Here is a 24,260-nt window from a genome sequence, read left to right as displayed (position 1 = left end):
GCAGCATGACGTAATTGTTTTTACATGAAGTTTGACGAGGCTGTAGTGTGACTGAAAGTGCTGAAACAGGTAGCTTTGTGATGTCATACGTGTTAAACATCCTCATTTTTTCACATATGTGTTAATTTTTCACAACTTTGCTAGAACACCTTTCATTTTAGAGGTCAGTCCTCATAAAGCTACATGTCAGGTTTTCTGTTAGAAATGACCAGAATTTTTAGTATTATATTTAGTATTATGCAGGAGCTGCAGAAGTTTAGCTTTAGCTGGTTACTAATAAGATGTTTTCCTTATTAGTGTGAACCCTAAAACACTCCAGATCCTGCTTGCAAAAGTTTTTAACCACATAAAAGTGGAGGCTTGACTGTAAGTATGGTGAGTGGTTACATTTAAATATTAAACATTTGAAACATTTTTCTGTTGACATTTTGGACTCTCCTGAAAGCCTAATGAGGCTGATTTCGAAATACCGGAATACATGCATGGATAGGAATCTGGTAGCAGCTGCGGCCCACTCTGATGTATAAGCAAAGTTCATCTTTCAAGAGTTACGTAACAAAAGCCAATGAGAGCAGAGCCAGCCAGGCTGTGGGAGGGGAGCATAACTCTGCAACTTAAGAGTGGAGGAGCAAGCGACTGTCTGTCCTTACTCTCCTCATATTCAAGGTAATTGAATATTTACAATGCACAATTGATTTCTAGCTTATTTAAAGTTAGGCTTTGCATAGTTGTTACAGTTTTTGCATGCATGAATCATTGCTATTTGTCTGATTACGAACCTATATGTGTAATGCATTCCAGCAGGAATCAGTCATGGCTGCAGAAGCAAAGCAGACTTGTTATGAGGGCAGTTCTGTCCAAAGCTTTCAGTTCTACCTGGAACATTCGGGAGAGCATGAGGCCATTCTCCAGTGTGTTCACCACATCCTACCAGGATTATTTAAAAGGTACAAGAAGAAAAGCTGGGAACTATCTTAAAACTATTTTCACTTCTTACCCAGATTCTCACTTTGTGTCAAAAGTTGGAGAATGTTCTTTCAAACTGAGACAAAATTGCCAATGATTTCATGCGGCCATTAAGCGGGCAGTCATGTGCCAAAGACAACCAAAATGTCCTTCTGTTGGGGAAAAAGTCCATTTTATTGTGCTTGTGCCAGTTTTCGTTATCCAAACAACCCTGATAACACTGAAATAACAGTCACACGCAGAGTAGAGACTGATGAGATTTCTTGACTTGGAAAAAAGAAATCATTAAAAACAGCAACAAGGTGAATGACTAACATCTTAATTTAGAGCAAAGTTTGAGGTGAATCCTTCTGCTCGTTTGTCCTCACATGATTAACTTGAGTGATAGTGTTTGCAGTCTTTTATTCAGTATAATATATGTCAATAGGAAATATAAGAAGCTGCTGTTGTTAAAGTCAGAAATCTCAGCAGTCAAACCAGAAACTATGAAATTATTGGTGCTAATTAACATTCTAGTGACACACATATATTTCACTTTTCATGTACTCTCAATGATGAAAATGTATGTATTTAGTTTTCCATTTATCATGTGTTGATGCAGAACTGGAACAGATAAGAGCAGTCTGGATGTTCTCGGTGTCGGAAGTGGTGGAGGTATGTGATGAGATACAGCAGCTGGTAACTGTTGTATGAACACACGCCGTTGTGGTTACTAACTAAAGTGTCTTATTATTGCAATGCAGTGATCCACAAGTGCAAGAGATTGCATTGTGTGTTTACAGAAGTGGCTTTAGATACAGTAAAGGCCAGTCGGAAATACACTGTTCTACGCTTTTATCATGTTCAGTATTTCTTCTGCAGACAGATCAGTTGGGGTCCACTGCCACTGCAGGACTCCCATCACTGCTCAAAGGAAATGTGACACTTTTCAAAAATAATGATGCCATTGAATTTGACTTAAATCTCCCCAACAGCTGCATTTACTGCAATCAGGAAGTACGCAAATCCACATGTAGTAAATACCCTATTCAGATACAGGATGTACCCAGAGTTTATTCATTCGAGGTTGAATCACAGATCCTGAGTTAATGTACCACCACTGACTGTTAGCAATTTTCTTTCTTCAGCATACATCAAACTAAAACAACATGGTTTCTTAATAACAAACTCCTGTCACTACTGTCTCTGAACATAAATGCATGCTAGATATATACTCCTGAATATTAATACATTAGCAGTTGAGGAGGTGGAAGTTGACTCAGGTGGTAGAGCGAGTTAGCCAGAATAAACAGCATTTTTGATGCAAGTGTCTAATGACTGAGTCAGACGCTGAAACCTCATGTTTACTTCATATCATTTGTTTCGCAAAAATAATGTGAACTTTGTCCCCAATCACTTACACTGGAGGCACATTAGGAAGAGTCCTGTTAAAATTAAAATGTAAAGTATGTGAACCAGAAGAGCTCCATGTGAACTAATGATCCTGTGCATCATCATGGGGCCAATAATGAGAGACACTACCAAAGATCATGTCTGTGGGGGAGTGACAGGTTATAGGAGGACAGTCCAGTCAAAGCCCCTGCAGTTAGTACAAGTTCAGGAGCACTAGCAGGTATTGTGACTCTGCTTTTTGGACATTTAATTTAAAAATTGTGTGGAAGAAGGGGTTTTGGGGGTTTAGCTTGGAGCCTCTGGACTTTGCATGTTGTCCTGGGTTATCCGAGGACAGTTCAGTCAAAGCTCCTGTAGTTAGTACAAGGTCCCACTACATGTCAACTTAGGACATAAATTACATTGATTATTGCACAGCAGCAAGATCAAAGTCACTGCACATGTCCCAGGTGATAAGACTGTGACGATAAGACTCACTCACTCACTCATATGTTGTGTTTCCAGCAGTTTTGGGGAAATTACATTGACTTTATTTCCTGGAAATTTATGCGAATCATAACCAGCACTTGCGTGAACCCGACCTTAGCCTAAACTTAGCTTTACCTTAACCCTAACCCAAGTCTTCACCCTAACATTTAACGATTTATGTTATGGGAACTTGCATTTTGTCCCCATAAGGAAGGCAAGTGCCCACAACAAGAGTAACACGTGTCCACACACACACACACACACACACTCTCTAGCACACACTTGACCTAAATATACTTTACATGTCCACCTTAATTTAGTTTTGAATGTTTGAATGTTGAAATATACTTTGGGGAATGGGGTTTTCACACTGAAGCAGCAATGCACTGAGGCTTCCTGGTTCATTCCAGGTGAGGTGGACACCCAGATGCTCACTCTGCTGCAGTCTACATTCCCTGCTGTCCCGATCACTGCTGAAATTGTGGAGGGCAGCTCTCAGCTCTCCGCCAACTTCAAAGGTATTGACGATTCAAAACACCATCAGTGAAATGCTATGGTTTTATAATGTCGGGATTTAGTAATAGTAGATAACTTGGGCTTTAAATGTCAGAAAATAACCTACAGCCAGTAGGACATTTGAGGGGAAATGTCACCCCCCTTATTAGCAAATTGACCTAAATACAGGCCTCTTGTTAGCCTGTCATCCCCACTCTCCATCCACTAGTAGCAGAGAGAGTGCAGGTGCAGAGAGGTTGCTTAGTTGAATATGTTAGTCTGGTCTGCCTGACTCATTGATGCTTCATCTGACTGAGGTTTGTGTCAACTTATTTTGAAGCTGTATTTCCGTGACTGAATTATCAGTAATTATCCGTAGCCTAACTGTGCCGTGTATTGATAAATCCATGGAGCTGTCCGTGGTGCTGAAGTAGCAGATGGCTCGCCAATTACACCTGTCTGTCAGATTTGTCTTGGGTCTATAATATTCTCTAAACTATATGCTAGAATTAATCAATTATATACTATATTGTAGCCTATATACTCAAGAGAGTGGCGTCACCTTCATGGTCAAAGTAAAAAGTAGCTACATGTAGAGCTGCAAGAGCGAGAGGATCATAGAGACACACTGCCGCCTGTAGAATTCACATAATATTCCTACTAGCACCTGTACTGCTGAAAATACACATTCAGACTAAACTTGTGAGGTGTGTGTGTGTGTGTGTGTGTGTGTGTGTGTGTGTGTGTGTGTGTGTGTGTGTGTTGGCTGGTGGTGTGGGATTTGGGTTAAAAATGAACAAATCACCAGCTGCCTTTAACTGCATATGTAACACTTTCCACACATGTATATAAGTTACAAAACCCATGAGGTCTGTTAGATTTTCTCAAGCTACCAATTTGTCATAGACACAGTGCAGAAAACAGAAGTTGATGTATATTCCTAATAAAATACATCAGAATCAGTAACTGTAAAATCAGATTGAACTTCCTGCCTGGTGGATGCGTAAAAGAGGGGAAAACAATCATCCATGTATGTGGGAACATGCATGAGGTATCTGCTGAAGTGCCATCAGATCTGGATCCATGTGATCCACAGATCTGGATCCACACATCCCTCTGAGCTGGAGGCTAGTCTCCAGTCAAAGATCTCTCTTTTTATTCTCTTTTTGAACAAAGCACTAACTTTGATAGGACACTTGTGGAACTGCGTGCTCTTTATGGATTCCTCGCAGGTAAACTATACTGTATACGTAATCTGTTCCCATATACCATACACATAAGTATTTTTGTTTTTCATGTCCAACTTACAGCTTTGGTAGCAAAGACCACCAGCCTTCAGAAGATCCCATTTGTTTGGCATATCATGAACAGTGAGGAACATGAGAGGCAAGTCAAAGCAAAGGCAGACGTGAAGAGATTTGACTTCATACACATGATTCAGGTATTGTGACTTTGCTTTTTGGACAATTTAAAAAGGGTGTAATGGCAAGGAGATTTGGGGGTTTACTTTGGGGCCTCTGGACTTTGCATGTTGTCCTGCGTTGCCATTTGAGCAAGTACATAAACTAGAATGTCTGCCTCTCACTCTGCGTGAGCAATGAGATTTACTTAGCCCACCACTAAGTCCTCGAATTCATTGGGGAGCCTCTGCCGAACCTTTTCTAGCAAACAAGTGTATAATTAATAGTGCTATTAATAGGTATATATAGCTGTATACTGTATCTTCTGACACACGTCTCCCTGATTTAACTACAGTGAGTGAACGCACTGTGAGCTTGCAGCTTCAATCCCAAAAGTCAAAATTAAGTTCCCCCACAACTCTCTGCTTGACAGATGATCTACTATGTGGATAACCTCACCAATACAATCAAGTTCTACCACAGCCTTCTGAAGAACAACGGCAGGCTCATGATAATCATTGAAGCAGGTAAGTAGAGCTTATTCCTCCTAACCTGTGCATTAATCTTTACCTAAGCACAAAGACATGTATCAGCCTGCATTCATTCATTTCATTTAATCTCATACTATCCAGCTAACAGTGGCTGGGACATCCTGTGGAAGACGTACAAAAAGGACCTCCAAGACGACGTCATCACAGAGTACCGCTCATCAGGAGACGTTATCGCCTGCCTGAAGAGCCAGGGTCTGAAGTATGAGGAGCACGCCATTCCCAACACCTTCGACATCACCGAGTGCTTCGACCCAAGCAGCCAGACTGGACGACGTCTGCTGAATTTCATGACGGCGAAAGACTTCTACCAGTCCTTCACCCCAGAGATCAGAACGGGCATGTTGGACCTTCTCAGAAACAAGTGCAGCACGGAGAAAGATGGCAGGGTATTCTTCAACAGTAACATGAGCTGCATACTGGTGCATGCTTGAGCGTGTTCATACATTCTGATTCCTCCTCTTGCATTCACTTTTGTATTTCGATCAAAAGTGCAGTGTATATGCTAAGACTTTTGTTTTTAGTCTTTTCACCCCATTTATTCTGTACATGGATCAATATGATCAATAAAAACAATTCAGTTGCTATTTAGTTTTTACTTTTATCTTTATTTTCTCTATATTGTGTCATTGTTTTATGTCTTTTATCGTGAATCACTTTGCGGCATCTGATCTAGAAACGAGCTGTAGAAATTACTTTTATTTATACGTACTTACCAGATGCCAAACAGATAGAGGTAGCGACTAGCTGGTGAACATAGTTTAGCCGCTAATGGACCAGATTTTATCCTCAAACATAAGAAGGTGAAAAGAGCTGAAAGTAAAGTAACTACTTCAGGTGGCCAGAAACACAACCCCATTTGCTCTGCTGGATTTGGAAGTGGGGCAATTGTTTGCCAACAAGTTTTGCAAAATCAACACAAAAGGTGATATGTCAGCTGTGTTCACACGCTGTGTACGGAAGGATTTAGCTGGCTCAGGTGTTTTTCACCAATATGGGGTGTCACGTCAGGACAGGAAGTTTGGATTTGTGTAACTTCAGGCTGGGTATAATTTATACACAGTCTTTCAATCTTATCCATCTGTTTGACACAATGCAAGACTACACAAGAAATACACATATGAGCCCAAATAGCAAGAAGGAAAAAAGATAAAGCAGCAAACTCTCAGTGTATCCGAGGGTGAAATTTCACACAAATTAAATAAATGCAGTGTGACACCTGGCAGTTTTCTGTTTTATTCACTGTCTGTCATCAAAGCACACCACAGGTAAGCTTTACTTAGATTAAGTCCTTTCCCAGTGACTGACTGGGTTGCTAATGGTGATTAATTAGTCTGTATGAACGTGGGACTCCCCTTTATATCCATATCTATCTATCTATCTATATAGAATTGGCTTTAAATTGGAAGTTTGATGCCTTTGAGCATAAAATTAAAAATACAGAACATTATGTTTTTATACACATTTGCTGTAAATTCATAATAATAATTCCATAATGAAATGGAAAGGAAAGTAACTTTTAATAAAAATGTTCTGTCGAAGTCCCCGTCAATACAATGTAATAAGACAAAGATACACACTAAAGCTGTGATGCTTATTGTGATTTTGAAGACGATTATTTTACTTAGCTAAGCAGCAGCTTTAGACACTATCATATTCCCCTTGAAAAAACCTCTGTGCTGTTCTCTTCAGGCTGTGCATTTGTGACTGTATGGAGACACACGTAAGCTCATTTTATGGAGCTAATTGTATTTAACTGTAATTTAGTAATTGGCAACTTTGGCAAGTTGGTTTTTGTGATTTTGTTTTTTCAGTGCAGCTTGTTCCTGATGCCTCAGAGTGGAAAATAAGTGAATAAATCAGTTATTGTAGGATGAAACTTTATGTCTGGAAAAGTGAAACTGCTATCAGTTACTTTTTTTCCAGTTGCACTTGGTCAATGGTAGTTTCCAAGTTGCTAGCTAGGCAGCCCTGCTTGAGGCTGTCACATTCACTCAGTGGGACCCTAAAGAGAGCCACTAGCTAGGCAGCAGTTAGCCTCAGTTTGTGCCACTTTTATATTGTGACAAAGCAAATCTGAAGCATGTCATGATGTTTTTGAAACCGTATCCATTGTCCAGTGCTAATACAGAGAGTCAGCAGACTGTTTCCTCAGATGCTGGGAGCATCTTTGGTTGTCTGGCCCAAACTACACCCTCTGATTTTTGAAATACTTCATGCTATTCACCTTAAAGCCAGCAGATGGTACCACGTGTCTGAGAATACAGGTGATCCTCTAACTGCGCTCCACTGCTGTAATCCAGTAGATGGCACACTGATCTTACATTTAAACATGACAAGACAGCCAAGAGTGAGGACAGCAACATTAAACATAACCAAAAACAATACGCCTAATGTGTGGAAAGTAATTGCTTTGGAGCCATTTGTTATTTGCCTCCTGCGCTCTCTGTCCTCACTCAGCAGGCGAGCACAGAGACACTTCTGACAGTAGCATGAACACCGTGTCTGCCACGGCTGCACGTGCACAAAATCCCGTCAAACTGCCGAGGCCTTGTCTCAAGCTATCCGGCAAATGTATTCTGGCTGCTCATTTACCTCATTAGCTTTAATAGATCAGTAATTGAAATTCATCAGAAATTCTTGTCAGTGTACTCCCCCCTGATGTCAGTGGGCTTTCAGCACCTGCTCAGGCTCCATTACCGGGGGTCCTCGCTGGGCCCTCTCATACCGCCGAGTGACAGAGCATTAGTCACTGAGATAATCAACCTCAAGACACTGTTTGCCGCTAATGCTCTTCAAGAACTATTTACTTCACATGCCAGTTGGTGTCTTATCAGAGAAGAAGTTCTGTGCTAGATAAATGTGCTGAAATGTTCACAGATCACCTTGTTTTTGAGATGATTGATTACAGAGGTGTTAAACAGCTGGATGCTGTTATATTGTTAGCTGCATATTGTTTTTATTTACAGTCTGCCGATTGCTCATTCGTTGATGGCATAACGAAGCCGTGTCTCTCCAGAGTGTTTGATGTAAATTTACGTTTCCACATGGAGCTCGCTGTCTTTGTTTCGTGCTGTGAGAATAGTGGTGTGAGCAAGAAATACTGAATCCTTAAATACTTTTTTGCCACTGCGCACAGGTCAGACATTTCAGCCGTGCCAAAATGTTGACATGGCTGTGCGAAGCATCCAGGTGAAAGCCTTCATCAGAAAAGAAAGCAGCTTCCTTCAGTCCATCTGGCCAGCTATCAGAGCTGAACCTCCAGCCTCTGGCTCTGAGCAGCTTTCAGTGTACCATCATTCATCTTTAGCATAATGAGGAAACAGGGCATGTGCTCATAGTGTGAATATTATTATTATTATTTTGTCTTGATCCGAGTATTTCTCAGTTATTCTATTTTCTAATAGTGACTGACTATATTGTATGTGCAGTTTGCTCTCTGCTCGTTCCTAAATAGGAAGCTTGGTTTAAAATGTAAGACTTCCTGCGAGCAGCAGACTAGAAAAGTCTTTGCATTATGTCTACTTGTTGCCTTTCAGTGTTGAGGCTTAGCGCAGAGACGATACTTGACTTCAGGAAAGCCAAGGTTGCTTTAATTCTGCTGGAATAAATTAAATCACTGAACAGGCCATGGTATCAAAAGGACACACATTTCCCCAGTAAAAGAAATAACATCTACACCATCTGAGCATAAAACTAAAGTGAGACATATTTTCCAAAACTTGCATAAACATTATTCTTTATAGCACTTAACGCATCATTAACAACATCTTTACACCGACAAACACCTTAACGCGCACTGCACCTGGCAAAATCATTACCAATATTAAAGGAAAGAATTTTGTTGAAGGTAACTTCACAGCCAATGGTTTGACAGTGAATAGATGTTGATACTGCTGGAGGTAATCAGTGTTCATATCCCCTATACAGCAAATAACAACATGAAAGTTTATTTCCCTGCATGTCGCCCCCTAATAATTTTTTATTTCCACAGCCTCTGAAAACAAATGACCATCCGTAATATCAAACTGTGAGAATAAACAAGGATTAAAGCTAATCTGTCATTTGCACATAAATGCCCACATCCCACTTATTCTTTAAGACAAAGCAATGATGCCATTTTGGTATGTTTCTAAGCTCACTGTTTGGCCAAATTGACTCTTCAGATGTCTATCTACTTTAATGCTCCCCTCCTCTGGTCCCCTTTGTATGGAGAGCCAGTATCAGACCAGAAGCATCTTCTATCAGCCATCATGTCAGTGTACAGACCTCTCTGAGACCAGAGCAGGACATACAGTGGCCCTAAAATACATCACACACACTTTAATGGGCAGAGGCTGCAGCCGGGCCGTGAAATATGGCTCTGATACCAGTCCTGTAAATGGCTGGCCTCTGCTGCGTATTTCATTCTTGAGAATTAGTCCTGTTTAGCAGCTGCTGTTATATAGCAGCTGTCCTCCACAGGTCTGAGTCAGGCAGAATAAGGCTATTTGAATGATGATGCTTAGGATTTTTCCACCCCTCTTTTTTTAAAATTCTGTCTTACTTCAATTAAATAAATAAAACAAAGTGGAAATTCGAGTTGCTGAATTCAGTCTTTTTCTGCCAGTGAGGTTGAATTGTGTTGCATAAAAGTGATCTTATAGCCTCGCAGGCTTAAATCAATCCGAGGCGATTAACCACAAATCAGAAAGGGTGCAATGAAGTGACTCTGCTCTAATCAAGTTTACCTTTGTCTGTCTCATTAATCTAGTGATTCGAGGCCTTGTAGTCAGATTTTCAGGACTGTTCCTGTGGGTGTGAATATGGAGAATTGCTACAGATAAGCGATGGCGCCATATTTATTCTGCATGCCACATATTGCACCGGTAGCGTGAGAGATAAACCGGGGCAAAAATGCCACTAATTGACCCCTTCTGTTCATATCTTGATCAATTACAGATAACTCAGCACATTTAGTGATTTCAGAAATTATATATTCCAGTTTAGGCCTTTTGTTTTTGTGCCGCAGCTGTGAAACTTCTCCTGTCGAGAGGAAAAGTTCAAGTGAAAAATAGGCTACTTCTAAAGAATTTTATGTGTGCCTGACAAACGGTGATAACAGTTTGGAGAAACAACTTGATATTGACTCTAAGCCATGCTCTTTTAAGCCTATATTTGCTCATTTGATAAAAGTGACAGTGACTCTCACTGTCACTTGTTCACTTTGTCAACTGAGAGAGCTCCTGAGGGCGAGATCCTCCTTAATTACACTCAGTGACGTTTACCCTCACTAAACACCCCAGTTCCCCTCGCATGGTGCAGTGTTTGGGGCTGTGCTTGTCAGTTACTGTTGTTGGATGTGGAGGAAAAAACAAAAAAAGCCTTATGCAATGTCACCTCTTTTGCTCGTGTAGTTTTTGCTCGGATGACTAAGGTTAGATCAATGTATCAGCAATGGAGTAGTTCTTGTACAATCTGACAGATATCAGTTACCTCTAACGTGGTGTGACTTCCTCCAAAAGCATATTGTGTTTACATTCTTTTTAATTTGCACATTTTATATGTTTACATAACAATGAGTATAACTAAGTCAGTTATATTTAATGTATCCCAGAGTTAATCACTGTGTTGGTGATGTAGATCAGTCTGCCTTAATGAGCTGTTCACATTTAATTAGTCTGGGATTCAAAAGAAAATAAATAAGTTAATGTTTGGAGGTTTGGTGAGGAGGATAAGCATGGGAATCTTTAGTAAACACCACATTATGGCATAAAAATCTTCAAATGAAAGGCGCTGAATATTTCTATAGTGACTTCAGTGTACCAGCAGAGGCCTTTAAAAATCCTTATCATTTAAACCCTACAGATGATATCTGCTGTGTTTTATTGCTGTTATTACTGAGGATGATGTCTGTCCCTCCTGCAGCTATGTTGGTGAACAGATGCGGGACTTGCGCTAAAAACTGATCATGACACAGAGCAGTCCTGCCAGAAGTTAATACCAGTAGCGGGGATATTTGTACTTAATCCCTGTCATGAGAAAAAGAAAATAAGACCTTACATTTCCCTGCAGATCTGCCGTGGCTTTATTATTCTTCAGTGCAGTAATCAACTAGTATCTCGTCTTTTGCTTTTATTAAATGCCGTTTCTGGCTCACATCCATTCATTGGATCTTAAATATCCTCCCTCTCAGGGGTGTGGGCTTGATTGTGCATAGGAAATGAAGTTGGAAACTTTGGAGCTCTATTTAAAGTGCGGGTCCCTGGAGCAACCCCTCTGTCTTAATAACTTACGATCAGGATCCCCGGGTCCTTCCATTTTATTTCGCCCCGCCGGTGTTCCCAACTAAACCCATTCTAATGAAATGTTCTGCTAAATTGTCAAACGGTTCTGTTTTCCATCCATAAAAAAGGTGTTTACAGCTCTGGTGAGAATCTGAACACAATAAAGATGGTTGTTTAACTTGATAATTCACAGAGCAGGTGAATGGGGGTATTATCTGCCTCATTTAGGAGCTGAGTCACTCTGAAGCTAGCACACCTCTAATAGAGATTGGGGCAGTTTGAGGAGTTTCCCTGCAACGCTGACTCCAAGTGAGAATCAATGCAAACCACAAATGCTGGTATTTTATTATATTCTTTGTGCGCTTTTATTTTGTCTGGACTGTTTGAAACGATTACAGCTTGAGTCATAGAAAACAGGTGGGTGCTTTGAAGCACATAAAAGCAGGCGAGCAAGTTATGAACATATGCACGTGTCTGATGTTATTATAAAAACATGATGGGATTTTGGCTTTAGAGTTCTGGTGCTGTGGTATTTTCAAACATTCACAACGCTAAGGTTGGGTTTCCCTGCATCTGGAGCTGCGTAGCAGATTGAGGAAAATCATGATGGATTAACAGATGTCACATCATGCTACATTTGTTGCAGCGTTGCTCAGATATTTGTGTGTGTAGCATTTTTTTCCTCTCACTTCTCACAAGGTTCGATTCTACTAGCAAATCAATACAGGTATTGATGGGCGTCAGATAAAAACCATTATGGCAACCAGCTCTAATTCTTCAGCTGAATTGATTTCATTTTAAATGATCCATGTACATCCAGTGGAGCACACCACCAGTGTGAGTGTGTTTTACCTTGACTTCATGCGAGAGAGACGTTATTCATCACCAAGAGAATGTCCCTTCTTCACACCCCAATAAAAAGCAGAGTAATGAAGCTTCTGTGGGTGCTGTCACCCCAACACTGCTTTATAAAGGATGACACAATTATATTTTACCAGCTCACCAAAAATGCTGACAAGCCCTGGTTCAATAAAAGGCAATCTGTACCGAGAGAAGCAAGCTGGTTTCTTCGCTCTGGAGTCATAGCTCATGAACTACAGGGTGTCGTTGCCTTGAGATGCTCCTCAAAGAACATTTTCTCCTCACAATTAAGCCAGAAAAAAGTGGGTGTGATGATATTAGGAATAAAGAGTGATATATCAGTTTTGTTTCAGAGAGGTTTAGTCTTGTCATGCTCTCTTGTATCCTGTGCAGCATATTTCTTTCTTGTTGGGAAAATAGCTTTACATGTCTTTTCACAGGCAAATTTGAACTCCACATTTTCCCCTCTCAGAAATGCATAAACAGGCATGACATTTGCCTCTGAGCAAACAGAGGCTAATGCTGCATTACCGTCAATCAGTCAACTTGGTAAATGTTTGTTTAAGTATGATGGATGATGTGTCGACAACATTAAAAGGCGACCGCTTCCTAAACCTGAAATCTTGCATATTCAGAGACAGTCGGCGTGATGCTCCAGACAGCCGACCGCCGACGCCCTGCTGCTTGATGCTTACCAGCGGCACGATGTGGCTGCCTCTTAGCGGACAGCGTGTTTTTTCCTTGGAGAGAGACACATCTGGCCTTGGATAATCTCTCTTTAGTCTTCTACTGTGTAATACATGCAAAGCTCTGCTCCGTGTAATTCCCCAACTGCTCTTTTTTTCCCCTGAGAAGGGGAAGAAGGCCAGTAGTATGAAGTTATTACTGCATGTTTTTAACCTACTCCTCCTGTTACCACTGTCAGTAGTTTGTCCACACACAAGTATCTTAAACCAAAGACAGAACAAGAACTACAAAAGTACAAGTAAGGGCTTGATAACACGTTTCTTTTTTTTAAATCTGGACATTATTCCATTTTCTGATGATTAAAAAACCAAGCCCCAAAAAAATAAATGTGCCCTGGTGAGCTAAACAGCAGTCACTGGCAGCTCAAAATGTATAGTTATTCATTAGCATTGTTGATTGGTGTGCAAGTAATCCATAAAAATGTCATAATTATGCTTTGTGAAAGGAAATCAGGACAAAATTGAGATTGGAAATCATGCAATGTTAATGGTAATGAAGTGTGCGGTGCGTAGCTGCATGCCTCGAGCCCTTGGAATATAATGCATACTAGCAGTGTCTCACTTGTTTATTTATTAACACAGGAATTGTCTGCTTCACTTGCTATCACTGAGGCTTGACAGCTGCAGAGTCCAGGTGATGCATGAGCCAATATGTGGACTGGAGAGGGCTCAACGTCGCACATCAATATGAAAATCAGTTTCTGGCAGAAATAGCCCAAGGCGGTACATCCAGCTCCAAAAAGTGACTAATCTTAGGGTCATAAACCCTGCACAAGACGCCTAGGGTCTTTTTAGAGACAGAATTCAGAAATGCCATCATTTTCCATTCCACAAGCCAAGGACCCTGCTCCTTGCATTAGCAGATTTCTTTTAATAGTGTGTGAAATAGTGGGGTTGCCAGAACTAAGCAAGAGCAAATAAAAGAGAGAGCGGGGGGATAGTGAAAGGTGACCTTAGTCTCTGGAACGCCAGATTAAAAACTTCAAATGCTCAGCCAGAGGCTCTCCTAAAGAAACAAAAAGACCACAGGCACAATGTTACAGTAGATGGAGGTGGCTGCCAAATATCATCTTCTTACAGAGAGGGATTATGAATTTCACAAGGCAATGGTGGTCCCATTGGTGAGAATATTAGTTCACACATTGTTCTCCAGATCTGCATATATTTCTGTTTATTTTTTCTTTTCCTGACTTTCAGAACTTCTTAGCAGCGGTTGCCTTCTGAAAAAGAGTGCATTGTGCAGACTATTTTCAAATGTTTAGTTCTTATATAAAACTTTTATGGTATATAATATGTTGACTAAGACTTACACTCCCCAGTAGCTAGAATAAAATGTTGCCATTGTATGTTTTGTACATTTCATATGTGTAATGTTTCTATAATGGATATCAAAGTGACGGAGTTCACATTACCAGTACATTTATATTATCTGAGTTTTTCTTATCTGGAGGCAAAGGGGATGGTGGTGGCGTCACTGCTAGACGAGACGACTGCCAAGCAGCACAACAGCGTTCAATGAAAAAGCAGGTATTGTAACAAGATCTCGGGACATTTTCGAGCTGTGTTTGTGGCAGCAAACCTGAGTATTTTCAGCCAAAACACGATCCTTTCCTAACCCTAATCAAGCATTTTTTGTGCCAAAGCCTAACCAGAACTTAACGATAGTGTTGTCGCAACATAAAATTGAAAATTGGAACATAAAGAAAAGTAAAGTTGAAATATATGTGGTGTGCAGATATGTACAATGACAACATTCATTCTGCACTTACACGAGGAACCAGTAAAATAAGTTACTGGTAGAAAACACTCTGGCATTGTTTTCATGTTGGCCAACAAAACTGACTCTGGTGATAGAATGAATAACTCTCCATAAAGCTATTATGTTGCAGCCACTGATCACAAAATGCTTATTAGCACAAAATCAGCTGTTTAAATTGTTTAATTTGGTTGACAAATATAAGTCTCACAAAATGAAAAAGACTTGGTGCCCTTTTTTCTTTGTGGAACAAGTGGAGGGAATAATCTGTTCTATACTTAGTGTTTATTCCAAACTGTTTCCAAGCAGCAACCAGCATACTGTCACTCCTTTGAATGAGTGGACATTGCACATTATAGGTGAACAGGCAGCACTTCCTCAGTCCCTCCAGTGGTTTGATAATAACTCAGCTTTCTTAATTACAGACCCGGCTTCACAGAAAAAAAAAAAATAGCAAGAAAATGATTTCACTCATGAGGAAAGTGAAACAATGGCTCTCCAAATCCTTGAATGGATTTCTATCTCAAAGCTCATGGTGGAGACAGTTTGAACTGTAGCATCAGCGGCTGCTTTAATTACTGTTCAATGACTTTACTCTGAGTCCTTGACCTAGTTTAGATTCCTTATCAAAAAACAGTCATGCTCTGAGAAAAGATTACTTTTTAAACTTTGGGAAGAGGGGAGTGCCGACAGAAAACAAGCTAATGATGTTGCACAAATACATGGAAGGGGACACAGCCCAGAGCCATTTGGAAAGCAATAGCCCATTCCAAGATGTGGCATCGAGCTGGCATCCACACAGCTCTTAAATTCCTTTTCTCGAGCCAGATGGCTATGGAATTACACATTTTTTAATCTAAAGCATGAACCTCTCTAGGCTTGGGGAAATCTTCTTGGGATAGCCATTTTGGATTTATTTGCAGAAGAGGCAGTCTCTTGCCCCGGGGGCAACATTTGATGGTAAATATGAAGTTTGACATTGAATGTCCTAAGTCCACTTGGGTATACTCTGAGAGATAAGTCAAACTCACAAACCAGGCTGCTGATTTGAACAAATAGTCACTATGTTTCTGGTTAGTTTGAAATAAATTTGATGTCTTATTTATTCAGATATGCGGTAAATATGAAGAGACCCTTAAATATTTCAAGGAATAATTGACATTTTGGGAAATATTGTACTGTTAGTCATTCATTAGATGAGAAATTTGATACACTCATATCTGAGAGTGATATCAATTTCCCACTCTATGAAAAAAGTGATTTTCTCTCCTGGTATTGATTAACCCCCCCCCCCCCAAAAAAAAAAACATTACCCCTGCCTTCATTTTGTATGCACAGCTCTAATAGTCCTTCTATCTCCACCCACTCCTCCATGCTCACCTGCAGCTCCAGGCATACCTGCTCATCATGTTTTCTGTTTTGCTAGCTACTGTGCACCACACAATGGCAAACACTGATGTAGCAGCAATTCAGGCATACAGGTTTGAACTGAAACCTGTGTGGCTCAAGAAGAAGAAGAAGGAGAGGAGACGTTACAGGGTTGCCTACAATCAGAATCAGAATCAGAATCAGAATCAGAATGGTGCAGTATTTCATGTGTCACTCTCTACAACATTAGAAATGTACCAGTAACAGATAACATGAGGCCTCAGCTTGACTGCGTTATCATGAAAGAGAGCCCCACCCTGCAAGTTGCCAGGACTGGTTCCTTTTTTCACTGTTGATATTGTCATGATTTGGGGTTTTAGTCAAGTCATTTCCTGTTTTATTTTGAAAGAGTTTCTCCTTGTGTGCCATGTTCTGTTTTACTTCCTGCCTTTGTCTGTTTCCCGCCCTGGTGATGGCAGATTAGCTTCACCTGTACCTCGTTAGTCTTCCCTCTCTTGTGTATTTCTTCTCTCAGTTGTCAGGCTGTCAGCATTTGTTCCTTTGTCCTGCACATTTGCTTCTTGCCTGTGCCACACCAGTTTCTTATTAGTTTGGTCATTTGTATTTCTTCTTTGTTTTCTTGCAGTTTTACCCCTGGCTGCTCCTGCAATTTTTGCCTGCCTTTTGTTTGTCTGGGGTCAGCTGTGGGTTATTAAAGCTTTCAGCATTTGGTTCCCTTTTTTAAGCTACAAAAACCTAACAACATCCCATGGCCATGTTAACAAAGCTAAATACATGATTTAAGTGCTCTTTAAATGTATTTCCCAAACTTCTGTATCACCATGAGTTAAATATTCCATTGTTAATGACTTCATCTTTGTTGTATTTGGAGTGTAAGTGTAAATATTCCATTGTTAATGACTTCATCTTTGTTGTATTTGGAGTGTAAGTGTTGAGTTGAGGGTTGCTTTTCTCTCGTTTTTGAAGCAGCTTTTCAAAAAGATCAAATGTGCAAAGCTACACTGATGGGTGTGGACTGATAGAAACACTTCCATACTGTTGAATGTTCCTTTCTCACTCTCTTAAATAACATAGAAAATCAAGATTTGTGACATCTATAGGTCCTTCAATATTTATGCCGGATCAATACTCCATTGTTCCCTTTTGCTGCCAAACCAAGATGACATTTTGCAATGGGCACATATAACATGTTCATATAAAGAGGCCTGACCCAAAGTGGCCAAGACGCACAGTTCAAGCACTAGTCTTCTGTACTTGAGAAGATATTTCTTATTGGACTAAAAGAAAGTCTGGCAGGTGCTTGGTGGTCTTTCCACACTCTGAATGCAACGTCAAGCAATGCATTTAAAGGTTAATTAGAAAAATTATCTGTTGAGCTGAAAACAAATGGTACCACGGAGTCCCCCTGCTGGCAGACGAGTTAATCTATGGCAGGTCTCCTCGCTGGTCCACCTGCGATCCGTCTCCGTCACTCCGCTGACAGTCCCTGCGGGCCGCTGAGAGGATACGCTCCATCGCACCGTTGTGACTCGCCTGCTAATGAATACAGAGGAGCCCAGGACGTCCAGACGCCCACAAAACGGCTGGGAAGACTCCTCTGGCCACTCAGATCATTCTCTGGCCGGATGCTGGCTCAAGTGAAGCGGAACATGGCTGCTAGACTGGGAGTGCAGAGAGGAATGCCATTCAGCACGAGCAATGATTGCTCTGATGTTTTGAGATTCATTCAATGAACCCCTATAGATCCCTGAGGGTGAGAGAATAGGTTGCAGCTTACGATGGATCTGATAGACAGGCTTTAATATGTATGAAGATGATGCTGTAAGAAAGGTAATACAGAGAACTGGAGAAGAAGCAACTTTCAATGGATTATAACGTGGCTGAGCTTAACGTCAGTCCAAATGAACACATTTTTTATGGTACATTAAAAGTTCACATTAGGGTTTAGAAACTGGAAAGGATATTAAGATAGAAAGACATTTACAGTAGCGCCTGTTTCACAAAGTAATGCAGGTAGCATTTCAACATTGTCTCAGGCTATTGAATCTACCATGCTGTGCGCCTTTAGTAAAGCTTGCATGCACACAGAAGCATAAGCTGCTGATAATGTGCTCGTCAAACAGCTCCATGGACTGTGTTTCTAAAGAGTAATGAGTTTAGCCTTATGACAAGACCCAACCATAACGTTGAGAGCTGAATACCAAACATCAATGAGTTAATGTGTACAAATTGCAATGATCCTGTTAGATGACTTCCACTTGATTGGAAAGCATGCCCGTCTGGGTCAGAGTGCTGTGTCACGGCTTAATTTATCGTCCCCGCTGACATTCACAGCAAACCATTAGAGAGCTCTGTGCGTTCATCCTTTCATTAGCAAACTAGCCTTCAGATATTACCTGACCTACTGTACCATCGACACAGGAAGAGAAGCGAATGTGAAGGATGCAGGAAGCTTACGTCATGTAATTGTCAGGTGCTTCAGGACCTCCTGGTTAAAAACGTTACTTTAAAAAATGCAGTTCAGATCTTTGTTTCCTTCTCTCCATTTTACAATTCAAACTTTTTTAAGTGTCAACCGAAAGCTGAATGGTGGCATGGCTTTTTCTCACAATGTCTGTTTCTTGTGGTCACTGGTATAACAATGACTTTAGATACTTACAACTCTAGTTGCGTTAGGCCTATGTGACATGCAGGAAGTGGGCAAAGTAATTGATGATACCAGCTGGCACTAATATGTATGTTCCTATAGTACAGTATTAAAAGCTGCTTTGGAAATGGTTTGAAGTTGTTCAAGTCCTGACCGTGAAGAGTTATGCATGTAGCCTCAAGGCCAGCTCTCACACTGATGCACCAATTTTCAGTGTTCACAGAGGCCGTCTTCATTCAACCTCATCGACACAACATCCAGCAGATCTCATTACCATCCCAAGAGAGATCTGACTCCCTGTAGATGAAGCCATATGTTTAGTATTATTATTCTTATTATTGCTTTTTGTAAGACAACAGGTAGTCTGTGTCATCTGCCTCTGATATGTCAGATGTGATAACAAACATTGTAAAATTGTTCAAACATGTACTGGTTGTCTATGGGAAACCCTTCACCTAGTTTAATATTCTGATTGGCTTTCAGAGGCATGCATACACTATTTCTTATGCTTATTCTTGTCAGCATCATCCCGAGTTGAAATGCTTTGTTTCAGATTTTAGCTTTCCATCCCAGACTGATTCTGGCAGGAGTACAGAATATATTAATAAATATCAGGAAATTTCTCATGTCAAGCTAAATAATAGTATGCTTGTCAAAGCCATGTGTGTGGTGTACTGGCTGCACTTTGACTTTATGTATTGTTTCAGACAAAGTAGCTTTGTATATACAGGTTAGAATACATTTATATACATTTATACAGATTTAATAAACTAGAATTAACCACAATTATAAACAATCTGAAAATGTGTTAATCACTTACAGTACATAGAGGAGGGATAGTGGCATTTTGGGATAGTTTTTTAGCAGGTTGCAGTGAGTCACTGCATGAACGTACATCCTGAGAAACACTTGGAAGCTACTTTAACTCTGGAGTAAGTTAATCACATTTACAGTGGCTGCTACTAAAGTGGGTCATATAAGGTTGAATGCCAGTTAGCAGCATTTGTCAGCCAGGAGCAAACAGCACTTTGATATGTGAGTTTTTCAAAGCAACGTGAGACATCTGAAAGAACTCCAAAGAGGGCGAATCATCGGCTGCAACATCAGTCAGAAACACTGCAGATTTATTCAACATGTCAGAGGGAATACTCTGGAAAATCAACAAAAGCTGTACACAGACCAACTGCACTGGCAAATGTTAACAGCAATTACAAGCTGAAGCTATGGAAGAGGTATATGACAAATATTTATAGTGTGTGTTATAAGCAAATAACCCACTGTGACCGCACTGGACATCTTTTCATATGGGTTATGATAACATTATACTCAGCAAATGTCCCAGAGATTAGAAAGGTAGTAAAAACACCAACTGTTTAGCCAGAGTTTCTGAATGATGTAAATGTTAGTGTACCCATGACAGTAATAATCACTCATTGGAAAACTGTGAATGCATGCTCAATGGAAGTACAATACTGCTACATGGGTACTCTGTTTTCTCCTCCAATGTTTACTTCACACATCCATTAGACTTCTTTTTAGCAACTGTGTACTATAAAGGTTGTTTGCCTTTAACAGCAATAATCTGAGGATGCATGTTGCAGGTGCAGAAACGTTGATGAGGCAGTGCAGTGGGAGGAGGGCCTGTTTATTATGATCATAAGTTACTATAGTTCAAAAATATTACAGTCCAACTATCACATTAAGCTCATTTCTCCTAGTAACCTGGGCCTTTGATAGCATTAAAACATGCACTTGCTATCATTCTCCATGACTGCCCCATAAATGATACACTGCAGGTTCAGAGTGACCATATGTGTCAAATAATTTCAGATTCTAGAACCTGTAACAAAGTAGAAAATTAGCGGAAATATAACTAAAAAAAATGTAGAATTACTTTATTACTTATTTTCTGAAATGAGAACTTTATAAGATATCAGTTTACAGCAGTTTTCAGTGCTGTTTTGGCCCTCTCATCTGGGCTCTGAGCTACAGTAACACCTAACAAAAAGCCTAACCTGCAAACTTTTAACAGTGCATACAGTAAGTACATGTGTTATATCAGCATAGTGGGTGTCGCAAACTGCCCCCAGAAGACTATAATCATCGTCCTGTGAGTGATAACAACCACTTCATTTACTTCTCCATTGACTATGATAGGGCTCATTCACTGTGATCCTCAAACGACATTATATTATAAAGAACACGGGCATGTCTTGAGTGTGACAGCACAGGGGTGTGAAATCATGTCCCCTTTCATCAAAAGAGTTATGATCAGTCAAGTTGGGCTCATAACAAATAGCAGGCTTTGCGCTTTTATCAGCAATGCCGTGACCCTCAACACTGTGACCTCATCATTAATATGGGAAGGCCGGATGATAGATCAAAGCATGGTTCAGTGGAGCATCCCTGGGCCAGAGCTGGCCTTGAATCGTTCATCACACCATCCCTGTGGGGACTTTACGAGGGTCCAGGGAAAAAGGACGCTCTCGAGGCTGTCACATTTGTTTTACCGCTTTTGATAATGGCTCCCTTTTAAAAGATGATACATGCAGAAATTTCTCATTAACACATAGCTGTGATTTTAGCTGTGATGACATCCTCTAATGTTAATAAAACCGGACTGTCACAGAGTGGTATCGACAATCTGTTTCATGCTTTTGTTGCTTCTGTTTAGTTCTTTATGAAATACGAAAAACAGACTGGTAAGGCATATCAAAAACACTGATAATGAGCCGATACAGCTAACATGAGACCACAGCTCTGTTGGTGTTGTTTATTTCATCAAGACATGTCAGTGCTAGTAGTGCTAGGAGTGCTGTGCTGAGGTGATTTGAATCCATACAGTTTTCCTTATATGAGGTATTAATTGTAGATAGAAGTGTGTTTGATAAGAGCCAGGAGGTAAAGACATACAGAGTTAAAAGGCATGATGGTTTGAGAAAAGATCAGCAGAAAATGTTGAATCTTCAGTAGCGGGAAACAAGCAAATGGGAAACAGTTGTGTAGGCATGTGAACGTTACAGGGATGGTTAGGTCTTGCACTGAAGCAGGAAAATCCGTGATGTTATCAAACCCATCAATCCCAATAATTTGATCATATAATTTAACCCAAAAGCTAAGTGAGCAAGGCGTTTCTGACAGATGTTTCCTGCTCATGGGGGAGGGACGAGGTGTTGCAGGGCTCTGAGAACTATCAGAGTTTCAGATGTGATTGGTTAGTTTTGAATGAGCTGATTTCAATTTGAATTTAGTTTTAGTTTTACATGATGGATATTTCAGTTCTGTTTTAATTCTGATTATGAAACTGTACAGTTTGTGGCAGAGAGTCACAAATGCTGATCATCATTTTAACTCAAAAACCTGCTGTTCAAGGGGGTTGTACATGCCAGAAGTGCAGGAACTTTGGGGTTTAACACTCACAGCATTTTGTTTTAGCCACCTTTAAAGATCTGCTGCCACAAACCAGTTTGCTTCTTGTTCATTGTGCATCAACACATCAGCATGGAGTTACAGAAGAAAGCAGATGGACCGACAAGTGAAAAATGATGTGTATGATGTCAGTGGACTAATTTGCCTAATCTTCACTGGACTTAAGATCATGATGAAAATGCAGACAAGAACGAGCTGAAGAAACCATTTAGATCCTTGAAAAGTAGTTACCTTGACTACATTTTTGTATTTCTGGTGGAAACGCAGCTATCATTCATGCTGCCTACACCTTTATGAGAAACCAGGAGCTGAATATCTTTATATCAGTTCAAAATAGTTTCCCAAAAGTTGGATCAGGTCTCTGAGTTTTATTGATATTGAAGATTTGCGCAGCCCAAGCCGTGAATTGATCTTGCGATTACTGAAAAGATTTAGTGTTGGATTATTACTAAAAAAAACTGGAAAATTGAAAACTGAAGAAAAAATGTTCACTGTTTTTATAGTATACAGTATTTCAACCTGGATCTGGGAGACATACAATATGATACAAGATATTGCCAGAGATAACTCTGTGACACACCGTAGCTTAAATGTTTTCTTCATCTTACAGACTGCATCACTGTTGCAAGAAACAACTTGTGATTATATTCAAGTGAAAATGAGCCATGAATTTTTGAATGAACTTACTGATTTCTTTTTTTTCAGAGACTAACATCACTCTATAGCCCAAGTGCTGTTTTAGAGCAGCAAAAGTCTTACCACATTATTATTGTGCTCATATATTAGTGCATTGTGGTACCTGTATGTGTTGATTGTGTTCCACTTAAAGGCCCTGTGCCCCACCCCCACCCCCTGGTAAACCTACACAGGTGATTTCAATTACTTTGGTTGATCAGACCTCTTCTCAGGGCTGTGCAGGCATGCACACTCTCTCCTTGACTGACGTTTTCCTGACTTATTTGTTAGCTTTGTTGCACCTGTTAGGGAGGAAAAGTTACACCTTTATCATTCTTATGAGTTCATGGAGTCCAGTGACCTCATGTAATCCTGAGCACTGCTTCACCCACCTTCAGCCTGAGCAGATGTGTAATAAGCCATCATCTGTGTGGCTGTGCATGGGATCATTTCAGTTTGTTGACACTTGGTCCATGGAGTTGACCATCAAGTATTTTTGTTTTCTGAGCTGTTGCTGGAGTTGTCACATCTGATAGCAAGCTCCACAATGTGACTCCTGCATGATCAGCAACACATAACTCATTGTTTTGGTTTTATAGCCGGCACACTTTCAGCATGTTTGAGCTGTAAAAGCTCTCATCGAGTCCCCATGGGCCACTATTTTTGAAACATGTGCTGATAAAATCCAGTGGACGCTACCTGCCCGCATCAAACAGAGGTACAGAGTGGCTCACTGAACATTGAGCAGCATCTTGCAGCTACATATTTCCCTCACGAGTCAGTGGTGACCAAAACAGAGTTAAAGGAAAAGTGAAATTTGAACTCACATTTGTTAGCATCCCTAACAGACAGCAACAACAGGGTCCAATTAACTTTTCCAGTACAATGACTTCAGTACCTACAAGACTGTGACACAGTTTAAACACAGTTTTTCCCCTGATATTTGACCTTAAGTAAAGTTAGAAACACACTTTTTCATACCAATTCGCAACCAAGCAGCAACCTCCAGGGCTGAAAAGACCACGTCCTTATTTTCTACAGTCTGCATTCACAACATTGCTTTTTCTGTAGGCTTATCTGTTTCTCTCTCCACTTTACCGAATCTGTTTGATGATTAAACTAACTGAAACTTTAAAATCTAGGATGTCATCATTTTTATGCCTGCAAAATAACAACAACTAGAAATACTGTAGCCCTCATTTGCATCAATTTATGTACATTC

At 40.3% G+C, this 24,260-nt stretch overlaps 1 protein-coding gene across 2 annotated transcripts; it reads left to right on the top strand.

Moving 5' to 3' along the window:
* Nucleotides 1-445: 445 nt before the first annotated feature.
* On the top strand, nucleotides 446-5,856 carry LOC143330899 (histamine N-methyltransferase A-like). 2 transcript variants are annotated; one of them, XM_076747658.1, is made up of 7 exons: nucleotides 446-666; nucleotides 802-947; nucleotides 1,568-1,620; nucleotides 3,237-3,344; nucleotides 4,632-4,762; nucleotides 5,155-5,248; nucleotides 5,354-5,856. In XM_076747658.1, the coding sequence occupies exons 2-7, from the start codon at nucleotides 814-816 to the stop codon at nucleotides 5,701-5,703; spliced, it is 870 nt and encodes a 289-aa protein (XP_076603773.1). In that variant the 5' UTR covers nucleotides 446-666; nucleotides 802-813; the 3' UTR covers nucleotides 5,704-5,856. The 2 variants fall into 2 exon arrangements, with proteins under 2 accessions (XP_076603773.1, XP_076603774.1); XM_076747659.1 differs by having other exon boundaries at nucleotides 559-666; nucleotides 805-947.
* Nucleotides 5,857-24,260: the final 18,404 nt, after the last annotated feature.

Source organism: Chaetodon auriga, chromosome 13, assembly GCF_051107435.1.
Source record: "Chaetodon auriga isolate fChaAug3 chromosome 13, fChaAug3.hap1, whole genome shotgun sequence".
Lineage (NCBI taxonomy): Eukaryota > Metazoa > Chordata > Actinopteri > Chaetodontiformes > Chaetodontidae > Chaetodon > Chaetodon auriga.
This window is presented reverse-complemented; position numbering and strand designations above follow the sequence as displayed.

Bases quoted from the DNA above. Each gene is read 5' to 3' on its own strand.
- LOC143330899 (XM_076747658.1), top strand. From the start codon at position 814: ATGGCTGCAGAAGCAAAGCAGACTTGTTATGAGGGCAGTTCTGTCCAA. The intron at 948-1,567 runs GTACAAGAAGAA...GTGTTGATGCAG, and splicing joins CTACCAGGATTATTTAAAAG to AACTGGAACAGATAAGAGCA. The intron at 5,249-5,353 runs GTAAGTAGAGCT...CATACTATCCAG, and splicing joins CATGATAATCATTGAAGCAG to CTAACAGTGGCTGGGACATC.